The 21590-nt window shown below is 46.7% G+C and overlaps 1 protein-coding gene across 1 annotated transcript in view; it reads left to right on the top strand.

Moving 5' to 3' along the window:
• LOC120930520 overlaps window positions 1-21590 on the top strand; it is a 148299-nt gene that overhangs the window by 64495 nt on the left and 62214 nt on the right. The window contains exon 10 of the mRNA XM_040341697.1: window positions 4940-5029. Coding sequence (XP_040197631.1) covers window positions 4940-5029 — 90 coding nt within the window. The remainder of the gene's footprint in view (window positions 1-4939; window positions 5030-21590) is intronic.

Consider the following 21590-nt stretch of genomic DNA (forward strand, 5'->3'; position numbering starts at 1 on the left):
TCTAGCCATGACTGTGCTGAGAGTATCCACCATTGATCGCCTAGGGGTGTTATTACCACCCCAGGCCAAGGGTGGCAGCAGCCGGGTCATGGTGTATTGAGTGTCCCCCTCAGCAACGAATCAGTGGGAGTGGTTACCCCGCTGTGCATGCTGGGGAGGGGTACTTAAGGGGCAGGCGCCATTGATGCGGGGTCCATCCGTCTGCGCCTCGTGGCCCGCCTGGTCAGGGGTGCGCATTGTCAATCCTAGTTCTGGGACCACGTTGGCCCGGGGCTGCGGCTTCGTTTGGTGGGCCCAGTTGTCTGGCTGGGGCCTGTACCGCAAAGGTGATCCTGTGCTGTCCGCACCCCCCCCACTGTTTGCCGGTCGGTCCGGCACTTACCCCATCGGTGGCAGGTGGCAGGCAGCGGCTCCGTTTCCTCCATGGTGGCTTCTGGGTCCTCCCCTCCTCTTCCTTGGCATCCAATAGTATTGCTTGTCCTTTTAGCCAATCGGGTGATCGGTGTCAAGACCGGCTTCCTGATTGGCCAGGAGGAGGATCAGTGTTACAGGAACGAATATTAATTCGCTGTTGTAACACACTTGGCTGGGATCGGAGCGCACTCTCTGCGACCCAAGTCCGTTTTCATCCAATCTCCCCATAGAGGAGAGCAGGACTCTGACAGTTCTGTCTCTGCACAGTGAGCGGAGACAGACCTGTTATCCGCCTGCTCAGCAAAGATCAGCGGATGAATCCCCCGCTGAGCAAAGTGGAGTCCACCGAGCGGACCGCCCGCGTGAACGGACCCTTTGTCCAGTTACAGGCTGGGAGGTGAGGGTGGTGTAGAGAAGACCTGCAAATGATACTTAACCACCTAAGGACCGGACCAATATGCTGCTACATGACCCAAGGTGTTTTTACAATTCGGCACTGCGTCGCTTTAACAGACAATTGCGCGGTCGTGCGACGTGGCTCCCAAACAAAATTGGCGTCCTTTTTTCCCCACAAATAGAGCTTTCTTTTGGTGGTATTTGATCACCTCTGTGGTTTTATTTTTTGCGCTATAAACAAAAATAGAGCGACAATTTTGAAAAAAATGCAATAAATAGGTATTTTTGCTATAATAAATATCCCCCAAAAACATATATAAAAATTTTTTTTTCCTCAGTTTAGGCCGATACGTATTCCTCTACCTATTTTTGGTAAAAAAAAAAAAATCGCAATAAGCGTTTATCGATTGGTTTGCGCAAAATTTATCGCGTTTACAAAATAGGGGATAGTTTTATTGCATTTTTATTATTTTATTTTTTTACTACTAATGGCGGCGATCAGCGATTTTTTTCGTGACTGCGACATTATGGCGGACACTTCGGACAATTTTGACACATTTTTGGGACCATTGTCATTTTCACAGCAAAAAATGCATTTGAATTGCATTGTTTATTGTGAAAATGACAGTTGCAGTTTGGGAGATAACCACAGGGGGCGCTGTAGGAGTTAGTGTTCACCTAGTGTGTGTTTACAACTGTAGGGGGGTGTGGCTGTAGGACTGACGTCATCGATCGTGTCTCCCTATAAAAGGGATGACTCGATCGATGCAGCGCCACAGTGAAGCACGGGGAAGCCGTGTTTACATACGGCTCTCCCCGTTCTTCAGCTCCGGGGAGCGATCGCGACGGAGCGGCTATAAACGAATAGCCGCGCCATCGTCCCGGATCGCTCCCCGAGGGAATCCGACTGCCGCATGTAGCGGGGGGTCCCAATCGGACCCCCGACCCGTGGAAAGGCAGGGACGTACAGGTACGCCAATGTGCCTGTACGTGCCATTCTGCCGACGTATATCTACATGCGGCGGTCGGGAAGCGGTTAACTGCAGCAAAAAAATTGGGTCACCTTCCTTCCAGGTAGGATCATGGTGTGTGTGGCTGAGCTGTGTAAATTTCAGGACTGGCTAGACAGAAATGCATATCAAGCTTATATACACACATTATATATATATATATATATATTAGTGGCTGGTGTTTTTTCTTGGGGGGGGGGCAGCAAACAACCACCCCCTCCGGTCAACCGGTGGCATCCCCCTGGGGGTCTCGCGGTCGGTCATCCAGCACCTACCCCATCTAGGTTCCGGGCGGGCAGCTCTGTGACGGGAGACGGACGGCCATCTCCTCCTCCTCTGCATTATGCCGGCTTCAGCTGTGCATCTCCTCCCTCCTCCTAATAGGCGTCCAATAGGATCGTCTGTCTGTTCAGTTAATCGGGTGACGGGTCTCACGGCCTTCTTCCTGATTGGTAGGGAGGAGGATCAGTGTTAGAATAGCGAATATTCATTTTGAAGCCTATTGGAGCCTCTGGCTCTAATCACGTGTTTCTAAAAGAAAACACCCATGCAGCCACCACTGATATACACTATATTACCAAAAGTATTGGCCTGCCTTTACACGCAGATAAACTTTAATGGCATCCCAGTCAGCTATAACAGCTTCAACTCTTCTGAGAAGGCTTTCCACAAGGTTTAGGAGTGTGTCTATGGGAATGTTTGACCATTCTTTCAGAAGTGCATTTGTGAGGTCAAGCACTTGTTGGATGAGTAGGCCTGGCTTGCAGTCTCCGCTCAAATTAATCCCAAAGGTGTTCTATCGGGTTGAGGTCAGGACCAATCAGGTTCCTCCATCCCAAACTCGCTCATCCATGTATTTATGGACCTTGCTTTGTGCACTGCTCCAAATCATTTGGTTGAGGGGGGATTATAGTGTAAGGTTGTTTTTCACGGGTTGGGCTTAGCCCCTTAGTTCCAGTGAGGGGGAACGCATAGAGCCCTTTGACACTGACAGCGAGGGACGTCAGTGGTAAAGCGCCACTAGTTTTACTGTTATTTTGGAGGTGCTTTTCAGCCGCTAGTGGGGTGATTTTAAGCCCCGCTAGCGGCCGAATAAAGGGTTAAGAGCGCCTGCTTTGCAGGCTCTTCGGCGGCGCTGCCCATTAATTTCAATGAGCAGGGGCGCTTTAGGAGCGGTGTATACACTGCTCCTAAATTGCCTCAAAGAAGCTGCTTACAGGATTTTTTTTTGCATCCTGCCAGCGCAGGGCACCAGTGTGAAAGCACTCAGGCTTTAACACTGGGATTGCAGATGAGGCATTTTTCAGGCGCTTTACAGGCACTATTTTTAGCGCTAATGCGCCTGAAAAACACCTCCAGTGTGAAAGGGTTCTTAAGGCGTCAGCATACCAAGACATTTTGGACAATTTCATGCTCGCAATTTTTTGGGAGCAGTTTGGAGATGGCCCCTTCCTGTTCCAATATGACTGCACACCAGTGCACAAAGCAAGGTCCATAAAGACATGGATGAGCAAGTTTGGGGCAAGTTACTATTTTAGATCTAAAAAGTGGATGCAGCGCTAATAATCTAAACACATTACAAAATGATCACATTTTAAGATGAAAAAGGAAAACTAAAGTAAAGTCTAAGGCCCAGATTCACATACGATTTACGCCAACGTATCTTCTGATACGCCACATAAGTTCTAGGATGCGCCGTCGTATCTATGCGCCTAATTCACAATACTAGATACGCCTGAATTTGGGCTTCATACGACCGACGTAAGTCTCCTACGCCGTCGTATCTTGGGTACATATTTACGCTGGCCGCTTGGGTGCGCTTCCATTGATTTACGCGTTGAATATGTAAATGACCTAGATACGCCGATTCACGAACGTACTTGCGCCCGTCGCAGTAAGCTACGCCGTTTAGGTAAGGCGTACGTCCGGCATAAAGTTATCCCTCATAAAGCAGGGGTAAGTCATGTTAGGGTATGGACATTGGAACAGCCGCCGGATTTTACGTTGTTTACGTAAGTCGTACGTGAATGGGGCTGGGCGTAGGTTACGTTCTGAGCATGCGCGCACATGCGCCGTTCGATTTACGCTACGCCACCGTAACTTAGGGAGCAAGTGCTTTGTGAATACTGCTCTTGCCTCTCAGAGTTACGTCGGCGTAGCGCATCTGAGATCTACCTGAATCTGGCCCTAAATTTTCAAATATTAAAAGTGAATTTTTTTATTTTAAATGGAAACTAAAGTAAAGTCCCAAAATGAATAAAATCCTTAAAATGAAGAGTTAACCAACAACCATCCGTGCAAAGTGCAGGTAACAATGTTACAAAGGAAAAATCGTGAAAAGGAATCCTTCATCAAATGTGCTTCACACCCGAGTGAGTAAGTAGTTTCTGAATGAAAATCAGCTGTTTTTTTTTTTTTTTTTATCCTCGTACATACCGTATTTTCACCGCCGCTTCCGGGTATGTCTTCTGCGGGACTGGGCATTCCAAATTGATTGACAGGCTTCCGACCGTCGCATACAGCGCGTCACGAGTTGCCGAAAGAAGCCGGACTGCGAGTCGGCTCTATACGGCGCCTGCGCACCGACGTTCGGCTTCTTTCGGCAACTCGTGACGCTCAGTATGCGATGGTCGGAAGCCTGTCAATCAATTAGGAATGCCCAGTCCCGCAGAAGACATACCCGGAAGCGGCGGTGAAAATACGGTATGTACGGGGATAAAAAAACAAAACAAACAGCTGATTGTCATTCAGACAACTCGGCTAAATGTAATGTTATGTAATGAACCCCCGCTTTAATAAAACAAGTTGGTTGCACTTACAAAATGTAGAATATTCATGAGCGGTACAGCAATATGTCTCAAGATGGAGATCGTTGCATCTCCACAGGCTTCTTTCTGCTTCCTGTTTGTTTTGCCCATCGACCTCCTGAGAGAAAAAAAACGTAATGACGTCACTGTCACAGGCTCCACCCAAATTTTATAGTATATAGTTATTTTATCCCTCTGATTGCTGCAAATTCTACATTGTGTGGACTGGACTGATATTGAGAGCTACTTCTTCATACTGTTGTACTATCCTCTATTTACTGAGCACATTGGACACTTTATTTTTCTTGTTAGGAATGCACCAATCCTTGCTGTGATGCCTCCACATGTAAATTGAAAGCAGGAGCTGTATGTGCAGATGGGGAATGCTGCGAGAAATGTCAGGTGAGTGGCAACCAGTGTTGCCAACCTACCAGATTGAAATGTACTGACACAACACCGGAAATTTACTGGCACAGACAGCCACGTTTTTACTGGCATATCCAAAAGTTACAAAATGACAGTTTTAAGTAAACATGTCAGTATTTAGGCTACAAGCAAATACAATATGCAATTAGCAATGTGATTTGAGGGAGATATTAAGGCAAAAACATATTTCTTATTTTCTATATTATAGAAAATGGGTACCAAAATGACCAGAACATAGTAGCCACATAGTCATTGGGCCAGATTCAAGAAGCACTTGCGCCCGCGCAACCATAGGTTGCGCGGCGCAAGGGCTTACTTGCTCCGGTGTAACGAGTGCTCCTGATTCAGGAACCTCGTTACACCGACTGCAGCCTAGGATATGACAGACATAAGCCTCCTTATGCCTTCATATCTCAGGCTGCATTCTTGCGTTGGCCGCTAGGGGGCGCGGCCATTGTGATCGGCGTATAGTATGCAAATTGCATACTACCACCGATTCACAAAAGTTGCGCGGGCCCTGCGCACGCAAGGTACGGAGTTTCCATACGGCGACTTTAGCGCAAGGTTGCTCCTGCTATAGCAGGGGCAACCTATGCTAAAGTATAGCCGCCCTTCCCGCTCGTGAAATTTAAATTTCACGTCGTTTACGTAAGTGATTCGTGAATGGCGCTGGACGCCATTCACGTTCACTTAGAAGCAAATGACGTCCTTGCGACGTCATTTGCCGCAATGCACGTCGGGAAAGTTTCCCGACGGAGCATGCGCTGTTCGCTCGGCGCGGGAGCGCGCCTAATTTAAATGATTCCCGCCCCCGGCGGGATCATTTACATTAGGCAGCCTTACGCCCGGCTGTTTAGCATATCGCCCGCGCAATTTACGGAGCTACTGCTCCGTGAATCGCGGGCATTTCAAAATATTTGCGTGGGCGCAGAGCAAAACTCGTTGCCCTGTGCCCACGCAAATATTGCACGGATCTACCTGAATCTGGCCCATTGTGTTTACTTTCTAAATTAATCAAGGGTGCCTTATTAATCTACCCTATATACTCGAGTATAAGCCAAGTTTTTCAGCACATTTTGTTTGCTGGCTTATACTCGAGTCACCTTTTTGCGCCTGATCTTCCAGAATTTGGGGGCCCGGTACTAGCCAGCCGTAGGTCCCCTGGACCCCAATCTTGGCACACATGTAGCCCCAACAGGGCCAGATTAAGAACATCATAGGCCTGGTGCTGAGGATTTTGGTGGGGCCTTTTAGGCTGCATTCACACCTCCGCAACAAGTAACGCCGCGTACGCGGCGTATTTTGCCGCGAATATTGTAACTTTTTTTTACAAATCCTTCCTATTGCTTTGTATGGCCGAACGCCAATGCCGCCTGAAAAAAAGGGTCCGGGACTTTTTTTCATGCCGCAGGTATACGGCGTCTATGAGATGTTAACCATCTCATAGACAGCAATGGGAATTCTCCCCTCCAGCGGCACGAGCGGCCGGCGTCGGGCGTTTTGTCGCGGAGGTGTGAATGGGGTGTAATAAATAATAAATAAATGCGTGGGAATGACATGAACGCAGCCCAGCCAAGGCAAGTGACCAAAGGCACAGAACCCAGAAGGAAGACCGGGTGAAGATGGAAGTGTCCCGGCCCCGCCTGATTCATCGCAGCACTGGAGGGCTCAGTCTGAAAATTGAAGTGTACACTAATGTGCTAATATGCTGTGCATACTTGTACGTTGTGGCATAACCTACCCCAGGGCCTCTAAAAAGTAGTAATGTCAGGAAAGTTTACTACCACTTTATTATCACAGGATCCCAGGAGCCTCTCATGTGGAGGGTATGACAGTGGGCAGTATGTACAGGAGAGGAATGTAGACGGTATGATAGTGGGCTCTATGTATAGGAGAGGAGTGTGGAGGGTATGACAGTGAACACTATGTATAGGAGAGGAGTGTGGAGGGTATGACAGTGAGCAGTATGTACAGGAGAGGAGTGTGGAGGGTGCGACAGTGGGCACTAAGTACAGGAGAGAAGTGTATGACAGCAGGCACTATGTACAGGAGAGGAGTGTGAAGGGTATGACAGTGGGCGCTATGTATAGGAGAGAAGTGTGGAGGGTATGACAGTGGGCACTATGTACAGGAGAGGAGTGTGTAGGGTATGACAGTGGGTACTATGTATAGGAGAGAAGTGTGGAGAGTATGACAGTGGGCACTATGTACAGGAGAGGAGTGTGGAGAGTATGACAGTGAGCACTATGTACAGGAGTGGAAGGATATTTAGGGACTGCGTAGTGGTGAGGCGGGTCTTACATGGATTGAAATTACGCCAATTATGCAGAGACCAGCCATAGTCAATCTATGTATGGGCTAGCTGGTTTTACACAAGTAAATTTATTAATCAACTTGAGTACAACCAGCCTGTTTTTTTTTCTTAAAACAATCAGTGCTGCCAGCTAAAGTTAGCAACACTGATCATTGTACGCACTGGCAGAACACAATAACACTGCAGGAGTGATTCCCCCATCCACAGGTCAGCAGGTGAGAGGGTGTGTGAGGACAGGCTGGGGAGAGATACTAGTCAGTGGCTGGGTAGGCACTGGTAGTATCAGAGCCAGATACACACAGGTTACATACGCCACGATCGTTAGAGCGAGAACAATAATTCTAGTACTAGACCTCCTCTGTAACTCTAAACATGTAACCTAAAAAAATGTAAAGCATCGCTTAGGATACCAAAAAAAATTGTGCTAACTTAACTAACTAACTGTTTTTTTAATGAATGAAACATTTTTTTCCAAAAAAACATGTTTGAAAAATTGCTGTGCAAATACCGTGCTAGAGCTGCACAATTAATCATTAAAAAAAATCGTGATCTCGATTCAACCCCCCTGACGATCTTCAATGCAGAGTTTGCTGATTCTTTCATATAAGTGGAAAGACTTTCAGCTATTAAAAGAAAATATCTGGGCAGTCTGCCAAGTTTTTAACAGGAAACATTGTAACTGACACTTCCTTCTTAGATCAAAGGGATACACTTCTGTGTGTAAAGAACAAATCTGGGCAGTCTGCGAAGTTTGTAAACAAAATGAAACATTGTAACTAACTAACATTGTAACTAAATTTAACCACTTAAAGTCCAACACTTGTTTCTTAAGTTAGAAAGCAATATTATTTTCTAGAAAATTACTTGGAACCGCCAAACATTATATATATTTTAGCAGAGACTCTAGGGAATACAATGGCTATTGCTGCAATATTTTATGTCACACTGCATTTTCCCACTTCAATGAATAATAAAAACCATAAAAACAAAAAACAGTGAAGTTAGCCCATTTTTTTTTTTTTTTTTTATGTGAAAGATGATGTTACGCCGCAACAATCGTGAGAGAATCGTGATCTATCTTCTAAGCAAAAAAATTGCAATTCTCATTTTAGCCAGAATCGTGCAGCTCTGTACCCTGCAACATAAAAAGTGCAAAGACCACCATAGAGTAATTTTCTAGCAAAAAACAAATGATGATTTTTACATGTAGTAGAGAAGTGTCAGAATTGGCCTGGGTGGCAAGGGGTTAATTACCATGAGTAATATACAAATAATTATTATAAGCACTGTGATCCTATCAGTCTGCTGTAGTGTGTCAGCTTGTATTTATATTGGCCGCTCTGAATGTAGCTTCTGACAGGCTGTGCAAGCAGGCCCGTATCTCCGGAACCATAAATGATAGCCGTCCCATATTTTAACCAGTTGTGGGGTAGCTCTTCCCATACCTACCCCCAAATGTAGGGTTTCTGTGACCTCTGGTCATCGAGCTACAACCCCCCAAATTCGATCTTAGAAAAAAAAAAAAAAAAAAAAAATTTTTTTTTTTTGGGGCAAATGGGCCTATCTTGAGAAAGGGGCCTGGAGCTGCAGCTCCATCAGCCCCATTGTTAATCCGGCCCTGAGCCCCAATCTTCCTCTCTAAGTGTGCATAGTTTCAAAGCCAGGCACCCCTTCTATAGACTCCCATGTTAAATGGTCATTTCTCCTGTGGTTTTGGGGACCCGGTACCGGCAGGTTGTAGGTCCCCTGGACCTGGATCTTGGCGCACATGTAGCCCCATTTCTCTACAAGTGTGCAAAGTTTGTTGTCTGGGGGACCTACGGCTGAGGAGCCACGATTTTTCAAACCCGGGCACCCCTTCCATAGACTCAAATGTTAAACGTCAGACTAATCATGAACACAGTGAGGCATGAGCACAGTGAGGTATGGACACAATGAGGCATGCACATGGACACAGTGAGGCAAAGTGAGGCACAGTGAGGCATACAGATGGACACCCTAGGCTTATACTCGAGTCAATAAGTTTTCCCAGTTTTTTGTGGTAAAATTAGGTGCCTCGGCTTATATTCAGGTTGGCTTATACTCGAGTATATACGGTAAGTGTAATTCAAGATTTAGAGAGGGAAGAGGATAGGTAACTGATGGGGAATGGGAGAGGAAAATGAGTATCAAAATGACCAGAAAATAGGAGCCCCATAGTCATTGTGTTTACTTTAGAAATCAAAGGGGAGTTCCACCCACAATTTCACTTTTTAAAGACCCCTGTAATACACAAGCTTAATGTAGTCTACTAAAGTTAGTCTGTAAACTAAGGTCCGTTTTGTTAGGTTGTTAGAGCATTTAGTTAGTTTATAATCTAGAAATAGACCGTGGCCATCTTAAGTGTGGGCATCATGAAGCCAGACTGTATGACTTCCTGGATTTCAGCCTTGCAGATCTCGCACATGCTCAGTGCTGCACAAGCGATGTAATAGGTTTCAGTCAGCTTTCCATAGCAACAGGAGTGTCAGAGGAAGTTGCCGCCCCTTCTCTATGCAAATAGGCTATTTTGCAAGGACTACTGGGATACATGATGCCTATCCCAGAAACCCTTGCGAATAGCCTTGTGACTTAATAGCCTATGCTAATAAGGAGGAGGAAGTAATGAAGGACTACAAAATAAAGATATTTACAAGCAACAAAATAAAAATTGTCCATTCTGAACACTATGAGATTAGGGCATGCAGCACAGACAAACATAAAAAAATGGGTGGAACTCCACTTTAATAAAGGGTACCTTATTAATCTAAGTTTAATTCAGTCTTCTCGTGGTTTTATAGGTTTCACAGTACTGAACGTCTTTCTATGCCTGCCACGTGTAATTGAAATTAGTTAGTCTGTCTAGTTTGTATTGCATAATGGATTCCATATCATGAATAGGGATGAGCTTGTCGTTAGACTCGAACGTATGTTCGACTCGAACATCGTCTGTTCGTACGTTCGACGAATTTCGAACAAACCGGGTCGTTCGCGCCAAATGCAAGTGACGCGCGTCGGCCCATAATTCACTGCGGCGTTGCGCCCTGATGATTGGTCAGGCATGCACCATGACCCTGCATGCTTGGCCAATCACAGTGTGCAAAAAACGAAGAACCATAATTGGCCAAAGCCAGGGTGGCTTTGGCCAATTATGTCTCAGAGGGTTTAGTACACGACCCACACTATATAAGGCCGCCTGTAAGGCGGCCTCATGTAGTGTGTTACGGCTTTGTTAAAGAGAAGTCAGTCAGACAGTTAGAGAGAGAGAGAGAGAGAGAGATAGATAGAGACACAGGGGGAGATCCACATACCTCCGCTGTGCCCGGTGCAGATGTGAGATAAGCTACGCCGCTGTAACTTACCTGGCTTTGGTTTGAATCCTCAATGAATTTGCGCCGTAAGTTACGGCGGCGTAGTGTATCTCTCGCGGCGGATTTCAAATTGGGCGGGTAGGGGGCGTGTTTCATTTAAATGAAGCGCGTCTCCGCGCCGAACGAACTGCGCATGCGCCGTCCGTAAAAACTCCCAGGGTGCATTGCTCCAAATGACGTCGCAAGGACGTCATTGTTTTCAACGTGAACGTAAATGGCGTCCAGCCCCATTCACGGATGACTTACGCAAACAACGTAAAATTTTCAAAATTAGATGCGGGAACGACGGCCATACTTAACATTGAGTACGCCACCATATAGCAGCTTTAACTATACGCCGGAAAAAGCCGAACGGAAACGACGTAAAAAAATGTGACGGCCACTCGTACGTTCGTGGATCGTCGAAAATAGCTAATTTGCATACTCGACACGGATTACAAAGTGAACGCCACCTAGCGGACGCCGAAAAATTGCATCTAAGATCGGACGGCGTACGAAGACGTACGCCTGTCGGATCTAACACAGATGCCGTCGTATCTTGTATTGGGGATACCAAAACAAAAAAAAGACGCGCAAAATTTGAAATTACGCGGCGTATCAAGAGATACGCCGCGTAATTTCTTTGAGGATCTGCCCCACAGTGTCTTTTCTACCAGATAGATAGATAGAGCAGGAAGGCTAGTGAGTTTAGTTAAATTTACAGTGTGTAGAGGATATATATACACATCCTAGCGTTGTACATATATTTATACACTGTATAGCTTAGCTAGATCAGCTATTTCTATTGTTAGGCAGGAGATTGTGCTAGATGCAGTGCTCTAACGTGTTGTATTGCCTGTATAGTGTTTAGTTTACACCTAAACATAGTACTCAGTGTGAGGCCCCGTACACACTACCGAACATGTCCGATGAAAACGGTCCGCGGACCGTTTATCGGACATGTCTGCTGGGAGCTTTTCATCTGATGTGTGTACACACCATCAGACCAAAATACCCGCGGACAGAGAACGCGGTGACGTAGAAGACACCGACGTTCTCTAACACGGAAGTTCAATGCTTCCACGCATGCGTCGAATCAATTCGACGCATGCGCGGGATTTCGGGCCGCTGGTTATACGTCATAACCAGCGGACATGTCCGATGAGTCGTACTAACCATCAGAAATGTCTGACGGACATGTTTCCAGCGGACAAGTTTCTTAGCATGCTAAGAAACTTTTGTCCGCTGGAAACCTGTCCGCTAGGCCGGAAAACTGTCCGCTAGGCCCTACACACGGTCGGACATGTCCGCGGAAACTGGTCCGTGGACCAGTTTCAGCGGACATGTTCGGTCGTGTGTACAAGGCCTTAGTGGACGTGTGCTATTTAATTGCACACATACACGCAGTTGCGGTCACTGTACGTGTGCTATTTGCACTTAAAATTCAGTCGCTGTTAATGCACGTGGGCTATTTAATTGCACATAAACGCAGTCGCTCTTACTGCACGTGTGCTGTTTTTAGCCCATAAACGCAGTCGCTGTTAGTGCACCTTTGCTGTGGTTTTTCCCATAAACGCAGTCGATCTTACTGCACGTTTGCTGTGTTTTTGCCCATAAATGCAGTCGATCTTACTGCATGTTTGCTGTGTTTTTGCCCATAAACGCAGTCGATCTTACTGCACGTTTGCTGTGTTTTTGCCCATAAACACAGTCGATCTTACTGCACGTTTGCTGTGTTTTTGCCCATAAACGCAGTCGATCTTACTGCACGTTTGCTGTGTTTTTGCCCATAAATGCAGTCGATCTTACTGCACGTTTGCTGTGTTTTTGCCCATAAACGCAGTCGATCTTACTGCACGTTTGCTGTGGTTTTGCCCATAAACGCAGTCGATCTTACTGCACGTTTGCTGTGTTTTTGCCCATAAACACAGTCGATCTTATTGCACGTTTGCTGTGTGTTTGCCCATAAACGCAGTCGATCTTACTGCACGTTTGCTGTGTTTTTGCCCATAAACGCAGTTGCTGTTAGTGCACGTTTGCTGTGTTTTTGCCCATAAACGCAGTTGCTCTTACTGGACAGGTGCTGTTTATTTCTGATTTTGTCCTGTGCAGGCTATTAAAATGTCTGGAAGGATAACAAAGAAAGGCAGAGAGTCACGAGGGCAAGCAGGCTCTGCATCTAGAGGCAACGCTGGTGGTAGACACGGTGCATCCTCTTCAGGACGTGGCCGTCTGACACGCTCGTCCTTTTCGGGAGCTGGCCGTGTTGAGCCTCAACATGCAGAGAAATTAGTAGAGTGGATGACCAAGCCGTCCTCATCCTCCTCATCCTCTCTTACCCAGGCTGAGCTTAGTTTATCTGGCAAAGCAGCTGCAAGGCGTCCTCTTCCCTCTGCACAATGGCATCACACAATCCTTCCCTAGTTCCACCATGTCCTCCTGAGGAGTCCCCCAAACTGTTTCAACACAGTGTTGGGTACATGCTACATGAAGATGCACAGCGTTTTGAGGGCTCCGATGACGGAACACAGATAGAGGAAGGCATTGATGTGAGCCCAGAGAGAGCGGGTGCCCGAGAGGGAGAGCAATCTGGCAGTCATGTTCCCCCAGCTGCAGCATACTGCCAGGTTTTCAAAAGTGATGAGGAGGGAGGGGATGATGAGGTCACTGACTCTACCTGGGTGCCTGATAGGAGAGAGGAGGAAGAGGAAGAGGAGGCACATCTCCAAAGAGGCAGGATGCCCTCCAGGGGACAGCTTAAGGGCAGCACACCAACTGCATTACATCGCAGAGCTACGCCTGTGCAGGGCGCTGCTGCGTCTCAACGGTACTGCAAAAGTTCTTTGGTGTGGGCCTTTTTTGAGACATGTGCATCAGATCGCACCGTTGCTATTTGCAACATATGTCTCAAGCGTATCTCGCGTGGCCAAAACATTACCCGCTTGGGCACCACATGCTTGACCAGACATATGTCGACCTGCCATGCAGTTCATTGGCAAGCATACCAGAAAGACCCACACCAAAGAACAAAACGGACCTCCCCTTGCCCCTCATCAGCTGGGAGCTCCAACCCCACTAGACCCTCAGTCCTCTCTGAAGCCTGCACTGATAGGACTGAAGGTGTAGAAATAGGTGTGTCACATCCTAGTAGTACATGCGGGAAATCTACTGATGGTAGCAGACAAATTTCCCTGCCCCAGCTGCTGCAGCGCCGAAAGAAGTACTCTCCCAGCCATCCACATGCCCAGTGGTTGAATGCTAGCCTAGCGAAATTGCTAGCACTTCAACTGCTACCTTTTCAGTTGGTAGATTCTGCCCCCTTCCGTGAGTTTGTGCAATGTGTGGTACCTCAGTGGCAAGTACCCAAACGGCACTTTTTCTCACGGAAGGCGATTCCCGCTCTCTACCGGCATGTGGAAGGCAATGTCCATGCCTCGCTGGACAGGGCGGTCAGTGGTAAGGTGCATCTTTCCGCTGACTCATGGTCCAGCAGGCATGGACAGGGACATTACCTCTCTTTCACGGCGCATTGGGTGACTCTGCTGGCAGCTGGGAAAGACGCAGGGCAAGGTACAGTAGTGTTGGAGGTTGTTCCGCCACCACGCCTCCAAAACACTACTACTGGTTGTGACACACCTCTCTCCTCCACCCCTCCTCTTCTTCTTCCTCTGTGGCCTCTTCCTGTGCTGATGTTTACTCTGAACCAGCCGTGCGAGGGGCTACGCAGGAATGCAGGCCAAGAGATGCCATGCAGTGCTAGAGCTGGTGTGCTTGGGAGACAGGAGCCATACTGGGTCAGAGGTTCTGTCAGCTCTACAGGGGCAGGCTCAGAGGTGGTTGATGCCACGCCAGCTTAAGCCAGGAATGGTGGTTAGCGACAATGGCACCAACCTCCTCTCTGCCCTGCGACAGGGAAAACTGACCCATGTGCCCTAATTTGCTCATGTTCTCAATTTGGTGGTGCAGCGGTTCTTGGGCAGGTACCCGGGCTTACATGATGTCCTGAAGCAGGCCAGGAAAGTCTGTGTGCATTTCCAAAGGTCATACAATGCCACTGCTCGGCTGACAGACCTCCAAAGGGAATACAACCTGCTCAAGAACCGCCTAATCTGTGACATGCCCACCAGATGGAACTCTACATTGGCCATGCTGCAGCGGCTGCACATGCAGCAGAGGGCCATCAATGAGTACCTGTGCCAATATGGCAGCAGAACTGGGTCAGGGGAGCTTGGTTTTTTTTTCCCCACGCCAGTGGGCCTTGATCAGGGATGCATGCACTGTCCTGTCACCATTTGAGGAGGCCACAAGGATGGTGAGCAGTGACAGTGCATGCATCAGTGAGACTGTCCCTCTTATTCACCTGTTAGAGCACACTCTACGTGGAATAATGGACAGGGCCCTTGAGGCATAACAGAGGGAGGAAGAGGAGGACTTCCTTACCTCTCAAGGCCCCCTTTATCCAGACAGTGGTCCTGCATGCCCGCCTACCACACAGGAAGAGGATGAGGTGGAGGAGGAGGAGGAGGATTGTATCAGCAGCATGGAGGTGGAGCCTAGCACTCAGCAGCTGCAGTCGTCTTCAAGGGATCACTTACAGTCCCAAGGAACCCGTGGACTTTTATGTAGCTGGGATGAGGTGGCTGCGGATCCTGTCGTCCTCAGTGACCCAGAGGACTGTGCCCTGAATGCCTCAGCAAACCTACACTGCATGGCCTCCCTGATCCTGCGTAAGGATCCTCGTGTTCGTGGTATCAAGGAGAGGGATCATTACTGGCTGGCAACTCTCCTTGCTCCACGTTACAAGAGTAAGGTTGCGGAGCTTATCTTGCCGTCGCAGAGGGAGCAGAAGATGAAACATCTTCGGGAGGCCTTGCAGAAGGCTCTGTGCAACGTGTTCCCAGAACCTGGGGGATTACCAAATCCTGTTCCTGGACAACGTGTTGCTGAGGCTTCGGTGAGTCACAGAAGGAGCGGTGGAGAAAGTGGCTGTCTGACCGATGCATTCAGACAATTTTTTAGTCCGCAGCCCCAAGGTATGACCGGTTCCAGCAACCATAACCAGCGTCTGTTTTACATGGTGCGTGAATACCTAGGGGCAAGATCAGACTTGGACACCTTACCCACCGAAAATCCTCTGGCATACTGGGTCTTGAGGATGGATCACTGGCCAGAGCTTGCACAGTACGCAATTGAGCTACTGGCTTTCCCTGCATCCAGCGTTCTTTCAGAACGCACATTCAGTGCTGCTGGAGGCTTTGTGACCAATCACAGGGTGCGCCTCTCCACCGACTCTGTTGATCGACTGACCTTCATAAAAATGAATCAGGCTTGGATCAACACCAGCTACCAAGCACCTGATGCAGATGTAACTGAATCATTTTTTTTAAATGACAGATCCCTTGGAGACTGCCTATGCTGACGCTGAGTGACTGTCCTGTTATGCTGCTGACTGAATATCCTTTTCCTCCTCACTGATCTTGCCGATAGCTAGTAAGAAAATGTTTGTTTCTGGGCTCCGCCACCCGTGCCTAAGGCCCAATTTTTCGGCCCCTGTTTAACAGGGGCGTCTAATAACAATTTTTAATGCAATACTTTGCATGTGGCTCTTTGCTGCACTCCAATTACAGTATCTGAGGGGTTGCAGTGTTGTGCCTAAGGCCCAATTTTTCTGCCCCTGTTCTAGTAATTTTCTTTGTTTGATTATTTTCTAATTTGAGTTCATTCTAGCTTTCTCCTACGTTATCATAGTGTCATGTTTATTTTCCTGTACTAAATACTCATCATTGTCAATGTAAACACCACAAATCTAGATTTGTTCTTTTAGGCAGCATTGATATAATAAGAAGCCAGACATTGTTGAGTATCCAAAAATATTTATTGTATCACACTTAAAATGTGTAATTTTCATTTTTTTTTTTAATATCTTAAAAAAAAATCAATAAATAAACAATTTCTATTAAGAACTATATTTTTGCTTTTAAATACTTGTCTACATCTATTGTTTTTTTTTTTTCAACCCTCCCTAGAACATCAATAAGATTCTTCAGGTTTTGGTCCACCTTTCTGTTCTTTATGATCTTCTCGAGGGCGAGGTTTGTGTCCTCTATTTGTGCCCTGCAGGACATTATCTCCCCAATTAGCACCTGGGCACTGTAGGTGTCTAAGCCGCCCCCAACAGCTCGTACACCTGAAATTTGGGAAAAAACATGTATTAAAATAATGCAGGCCTACATGTATTACCTGAAGCTGTGCTGTATGACACTGACCTGATGTGGTGGCATTTTGCACTTCCTGCACATCCGGCGAGGGTGGGGCTTGGCACTGTGTGGGGTTGGTCGGCTCCACTGCTGCAGCTTGATTGCGGCCTATGAGATTGTAAAAAAAGGGATAGATGAATCAAAAAGATTAGAGGCCTGAAAGAGGAATATCAATCATTCTTTTTAAAAAGTGTGGTACAATTGTCTGTTTTTACAATCCTTCTAAGCTTAACACAGGATTTTATCCATTAACAAAGCTGCTGGATTTCTCTATCTTTGGCCAAGTTTCCTACATGGGAAAACAAAAAGTATACACTGGATCACCTCTGTGTGACATGCTAATTAGGTTGTTCTTGTGACCAACACTCAGTGCCGATCCTGACCTCCCTGGGGCCCGAAGCAAAATGACATGGCACATTAAAAATGAGAAGCGGGGGGCGCTGACGACAGTGACATGTCACATTAAAGAAAGTTGAGAAGTGGGGGGAGGGGGTGTTCTGCTGTCGAAAATGATATCTTACATTAAATTGAGAAGCAAGGGGTGCTGACTTCTTGCCTCTTCTCCCATGCAGCCAGCGAGTTGAGAAGCAGGGTGAGGGGGCGAATATGACTTCTTACTAGGCGGGGCCTCTAGTTATTTGGGGGGCCCTTCGCAGCTTTGCGGGGCCCTAAGCGGCTTGCATAGTGAGCCTATAGGGCAGATCGGCCATGTCAACCATTGTGCTACTGAGTCCATATGTGTAAGCAACTGCTGTGCTGAGCATACTCTTCTTTTACTGTAAATTGACTTAAAGTTGGATTATTTAAATCTAGTTAATAACACATCTACATTAAATAAAAAATTGGTCTCACATAAAAAGATCTTAAATAGAATGAACAACCAATTATTATGCCCACAAACATGAACCTTGAAATATCTATTCTTGAACGGTATACCGTATTTATCGGGGTATTGCGCGCTTACAGTTTTGGTGTCTTGCGCGGCGTCCATCGGCGGCCTCGTCGGGTCCGGCGTCCGTCTGCGGCTTCGGGTGTCCTCTTCATCAGGTCCGGCGTCCTTCTGCGGTGTCCTCCCCGCTTTCCCGTGCCGAGTTTGAATACTGCACCGGCATATACCGAGCGCAGTACACTCGTGTATAGTCGGGCAGGCTCGGCTACTCTCCCGCTCATGTCCTGTACGTCCAGGACGTGAGCGCGAGAGGAGCCTGCCCGACTATACACGAGTGTACTGCGCTCGGTATATGCCGGCGCAGTACACTCGTGTATAGTCGGGCAGGCTCGGCTACTTTCGTGCTCTCGTCCTGCATGTCCAGGACGCGAGAGGAGCAGAGCCTGCCCGACTATACTGCGTTCGGTATATGCCAGCGCAGTATTCAAACTCGGCGCGGGAAAGCGGGTATCGGCGTATATCGCGCACCCACGATTTTGCCTTGATTTTCAGGGCAAAAAAGTGCGCAGTATACGCCGATAAATACGGTATATACACACACACACACACACACAACCTGAAATAAAAAGTACATGCCGCAAAATAATAAAAACAAATATTCAGAGTACACATGAAAATTACTTGCGTCTTCTGAGAACTCTTCGAATTCTCTCCAGCTGATCCGGCTCTCGTAGTTTCAAATCAGACCATCTCTTGAGCAACTGTTCCCTGGACCTCTGCACCCCGAATTTTGCATGGAGAGTCCTCTGTACCTTCTCCATGATCTGGGCCTTGAGTTTATTGGGGTTCTTGTAAGGCCCTTTTTTGCCGTCGTAGTCCTCCTTTTTAAGAACAGCCACCATCTCTTCCATCTCGTCGAAGCTCATGTTGGTGGCTTTGTACCTCCTGCTCCTCCTGGTGTGTGCCTGGCCTCTCTCCTGCCTGGTTGCAACTTGCTGTCTCTCCTCCATCATTTCTTCAGACTCTTGCATTGACCGACTGAAAAGGGGCATGTCAATCACTAGAATGATTGTCATGGGCGTGGAAACGTGCAGAGCTTCTCACATGCGCAGTGTATAAAGGGATATTGCGTGAATGAGAACGTTGTTCACAGTCGGTAGAAAACGTCAGAAAAACGATCGTGCAGTACGACGATACGAAACTTGATTTTTGGACTTTATGATCAGTGGATGAGTTTGTGGGTTAGATATGGGGAGAAAGCTAAGGTTTGACTGACATTAGTTTTTTTTGACAAATTTTGACTTGCAGAAATAATGGAGGCCTTCAGAGAACAGGAGTTCTTCACAGAATTTGTTCAAAGGAGGCCCGGATGGAAACCCCCCTTTTCTCTAGAGTTTTTCTTTCCCAAAAAAATAATTTATTGAGCCAAGATCTGGCATTGTAATGCCCCCCCCACCCCTAAAATAATCGACATATTGTTGCCACAGAGCACGTGCACTTTGGGGGGCCAAGCCTGTATGGACAGTCTCACGGGCCACCACCACTGGAACATCAGTGGCCTCATCAGGCACAAGTGTCATGTAGTTTGTTGAGGGTCTCTTTAGGAAATTGTGCAATATGCAGCAGCAAAGTATGACATGGTTCTGATTATACTTAAGAAACCTACAGTCCTTATCTTCTTTGCAACGCCTGTATACTGCTGTTCAAAGTATATAGGGCCAAAAGGTCTTGTCAGGGCCGATCCTCGCTATAGGCTCACTATGCAAGCCGCTTAGGGCCCCGCAAAGCTGCGAAGGGCCCCCCAAATTACTAGAGGCCCTGCCTGGTGAGAAGTAATTTTAGCCCCCTCACCCCGCTTCTAAACTTGCTGGCTGAGTCATTTCCGACAGCAGAACACCCCCTCCCCCCAGCTCTCAACTTTCTTTAATGTGACATGTCACTGTCGTCAGCGCCCCCCCGATTCTCATTTTTAATGTGCCATGTCATTTTGCTTAGGGCCCCAGGGAGGTCAGGATCGGCACTGGGTCTTGTAATGACCTGGGGGGAGTGGTGGCGGGGAAACTCATGCTATTTTTTTTCGATGATTTTTATCCATATTGCAGGGACCAAACATTACATTAAAGCCGCAAGCAGTATTAAATTACTTTATTCTGAGAGTAATCTCATGTTGTGCAGGGACATTTCTAAACACGTGCCACTACTATAGACACCCAGCAGGTACCATATTTAAAGGATTTTTTTTTCACTTTAAGCATCATTAAAAATCGCTGCTCAAGAAAAAAACCTAAAATTTTTAAAACTTTTTTTCCATTGATACATGTTCCCTGGGGCAAGACCCGGGTTCTCAAAGACGTTTTCCAACAATAATTTGCATATTGGGTTTTAAAATTAGCACTTTTGAATTTGAACGTTCGAGTCCCATAGACTTCAATGGGGTTCTAAATGTTCGCGCGAACGATCGGTCTGTGCGAACCGAATGCGGGTATGTTCGGCTCATCCCTAATCATGAATACGATCTACATATCTCCAAAGTCTGGGGATCAGAACTTGTGCTGTGTTTATCAAGTGTCTGGCCAAATGTTTAGGTCAGTAATTGGGACCGTCTGTTTTAAACATAAAATAAGAAGGTTTCTGGGGAGGGAGGTTCAGGCCTGTGACTTGCCTAATCAGTGAATGCATTTTTTCCCAGGTTTATAGTGGTATGCAATAGAGCTGGGCGATTTTTACCCCCCAAAAAAACTGTGTTTTTATTATTAATCAAGTTTTTTTTTTTTTATGGACACCGCGCCGATCCTGAGGAGCTGCAGGTAGGAGTTTTTAGGCGAGGTCGTGGCTTCGGCCTAGTCCGCGGCGTCTGGCCGCACGCCGGTCCTGGAGAAAAAGATCTAAAAAAAATGGATTTAGTCAAAATCTGAATCGATTTGACCTTCAACTCGATTTTAAAATCAAATAGATTTTTTACACAGCCCTAGTATGCAATACCATAAAATGGGGCTCAGCGAGCCATTGTTCCTTGAACTTCACCGACAAGTCATTGGAATGAGAAAATTCCTTTAACCACCTGTCTACTGGGAAATTTAATTTAATTTTTGAATACATTTGCATTTTTAAATTTCTTAATTTTTTGCTAGATATTGCTACAAACCCTCCAAAACGTATATATTTTCTGAAAGTAGAGCCCCTGAAGAACAAATTGCTGGTAGTTTCAATTTCATTTGTTACATGATATGTGTGCAGTTATTTATCGAACACATATTTTCAGGAAAAAAAAAAAATACAATAAAATGAATATTAATGCAAACAAACAAAATATAAACAATTGGGCTGCATCATGTAAATAGATACCAAGCATGTCAAGTCCTATATTTGCGCACACAACCATGGAATTGCAAAAAATTATGGCAACCAAAATTCTCCATAGGCAACTCTTTAGGGCTGGATTCATATATGAGCCACATGTGGCTCACAGCAGAGATCCGGTGCGTCCTGGTTCACTGTTTCAGTTCCAATTTCAGCCCACATTTTGGGCTGAATTCGGACCTGAAATGGACCAAAAGACACACATCGTTATTGTGCAAATCGCACCGGACCCGCTGCAGAGATATGTGAACCGGCTCCATAGAGAGTTGGTCAAAATCTCCTACTATTGCTAACTGGATGTGGGGATCCCGCATCCAATTCGCAATGGTGTGAACTCAGCCTAAAAGCG

Source organism: Rana temporaria, chromosome 3 (assembly GCF_905171775.1).
Source record: "Rana temporaria chromosome 3, aRanTem1.1, whole genome shotgun sequence".
In the NCBI taxonomy this organism is placed as follows: domain Eukaryota; kingdom Metazoa; phylum Chordata; class Amphibia; order Anura; family Ranidae; genus Rana; species Rana temporaria.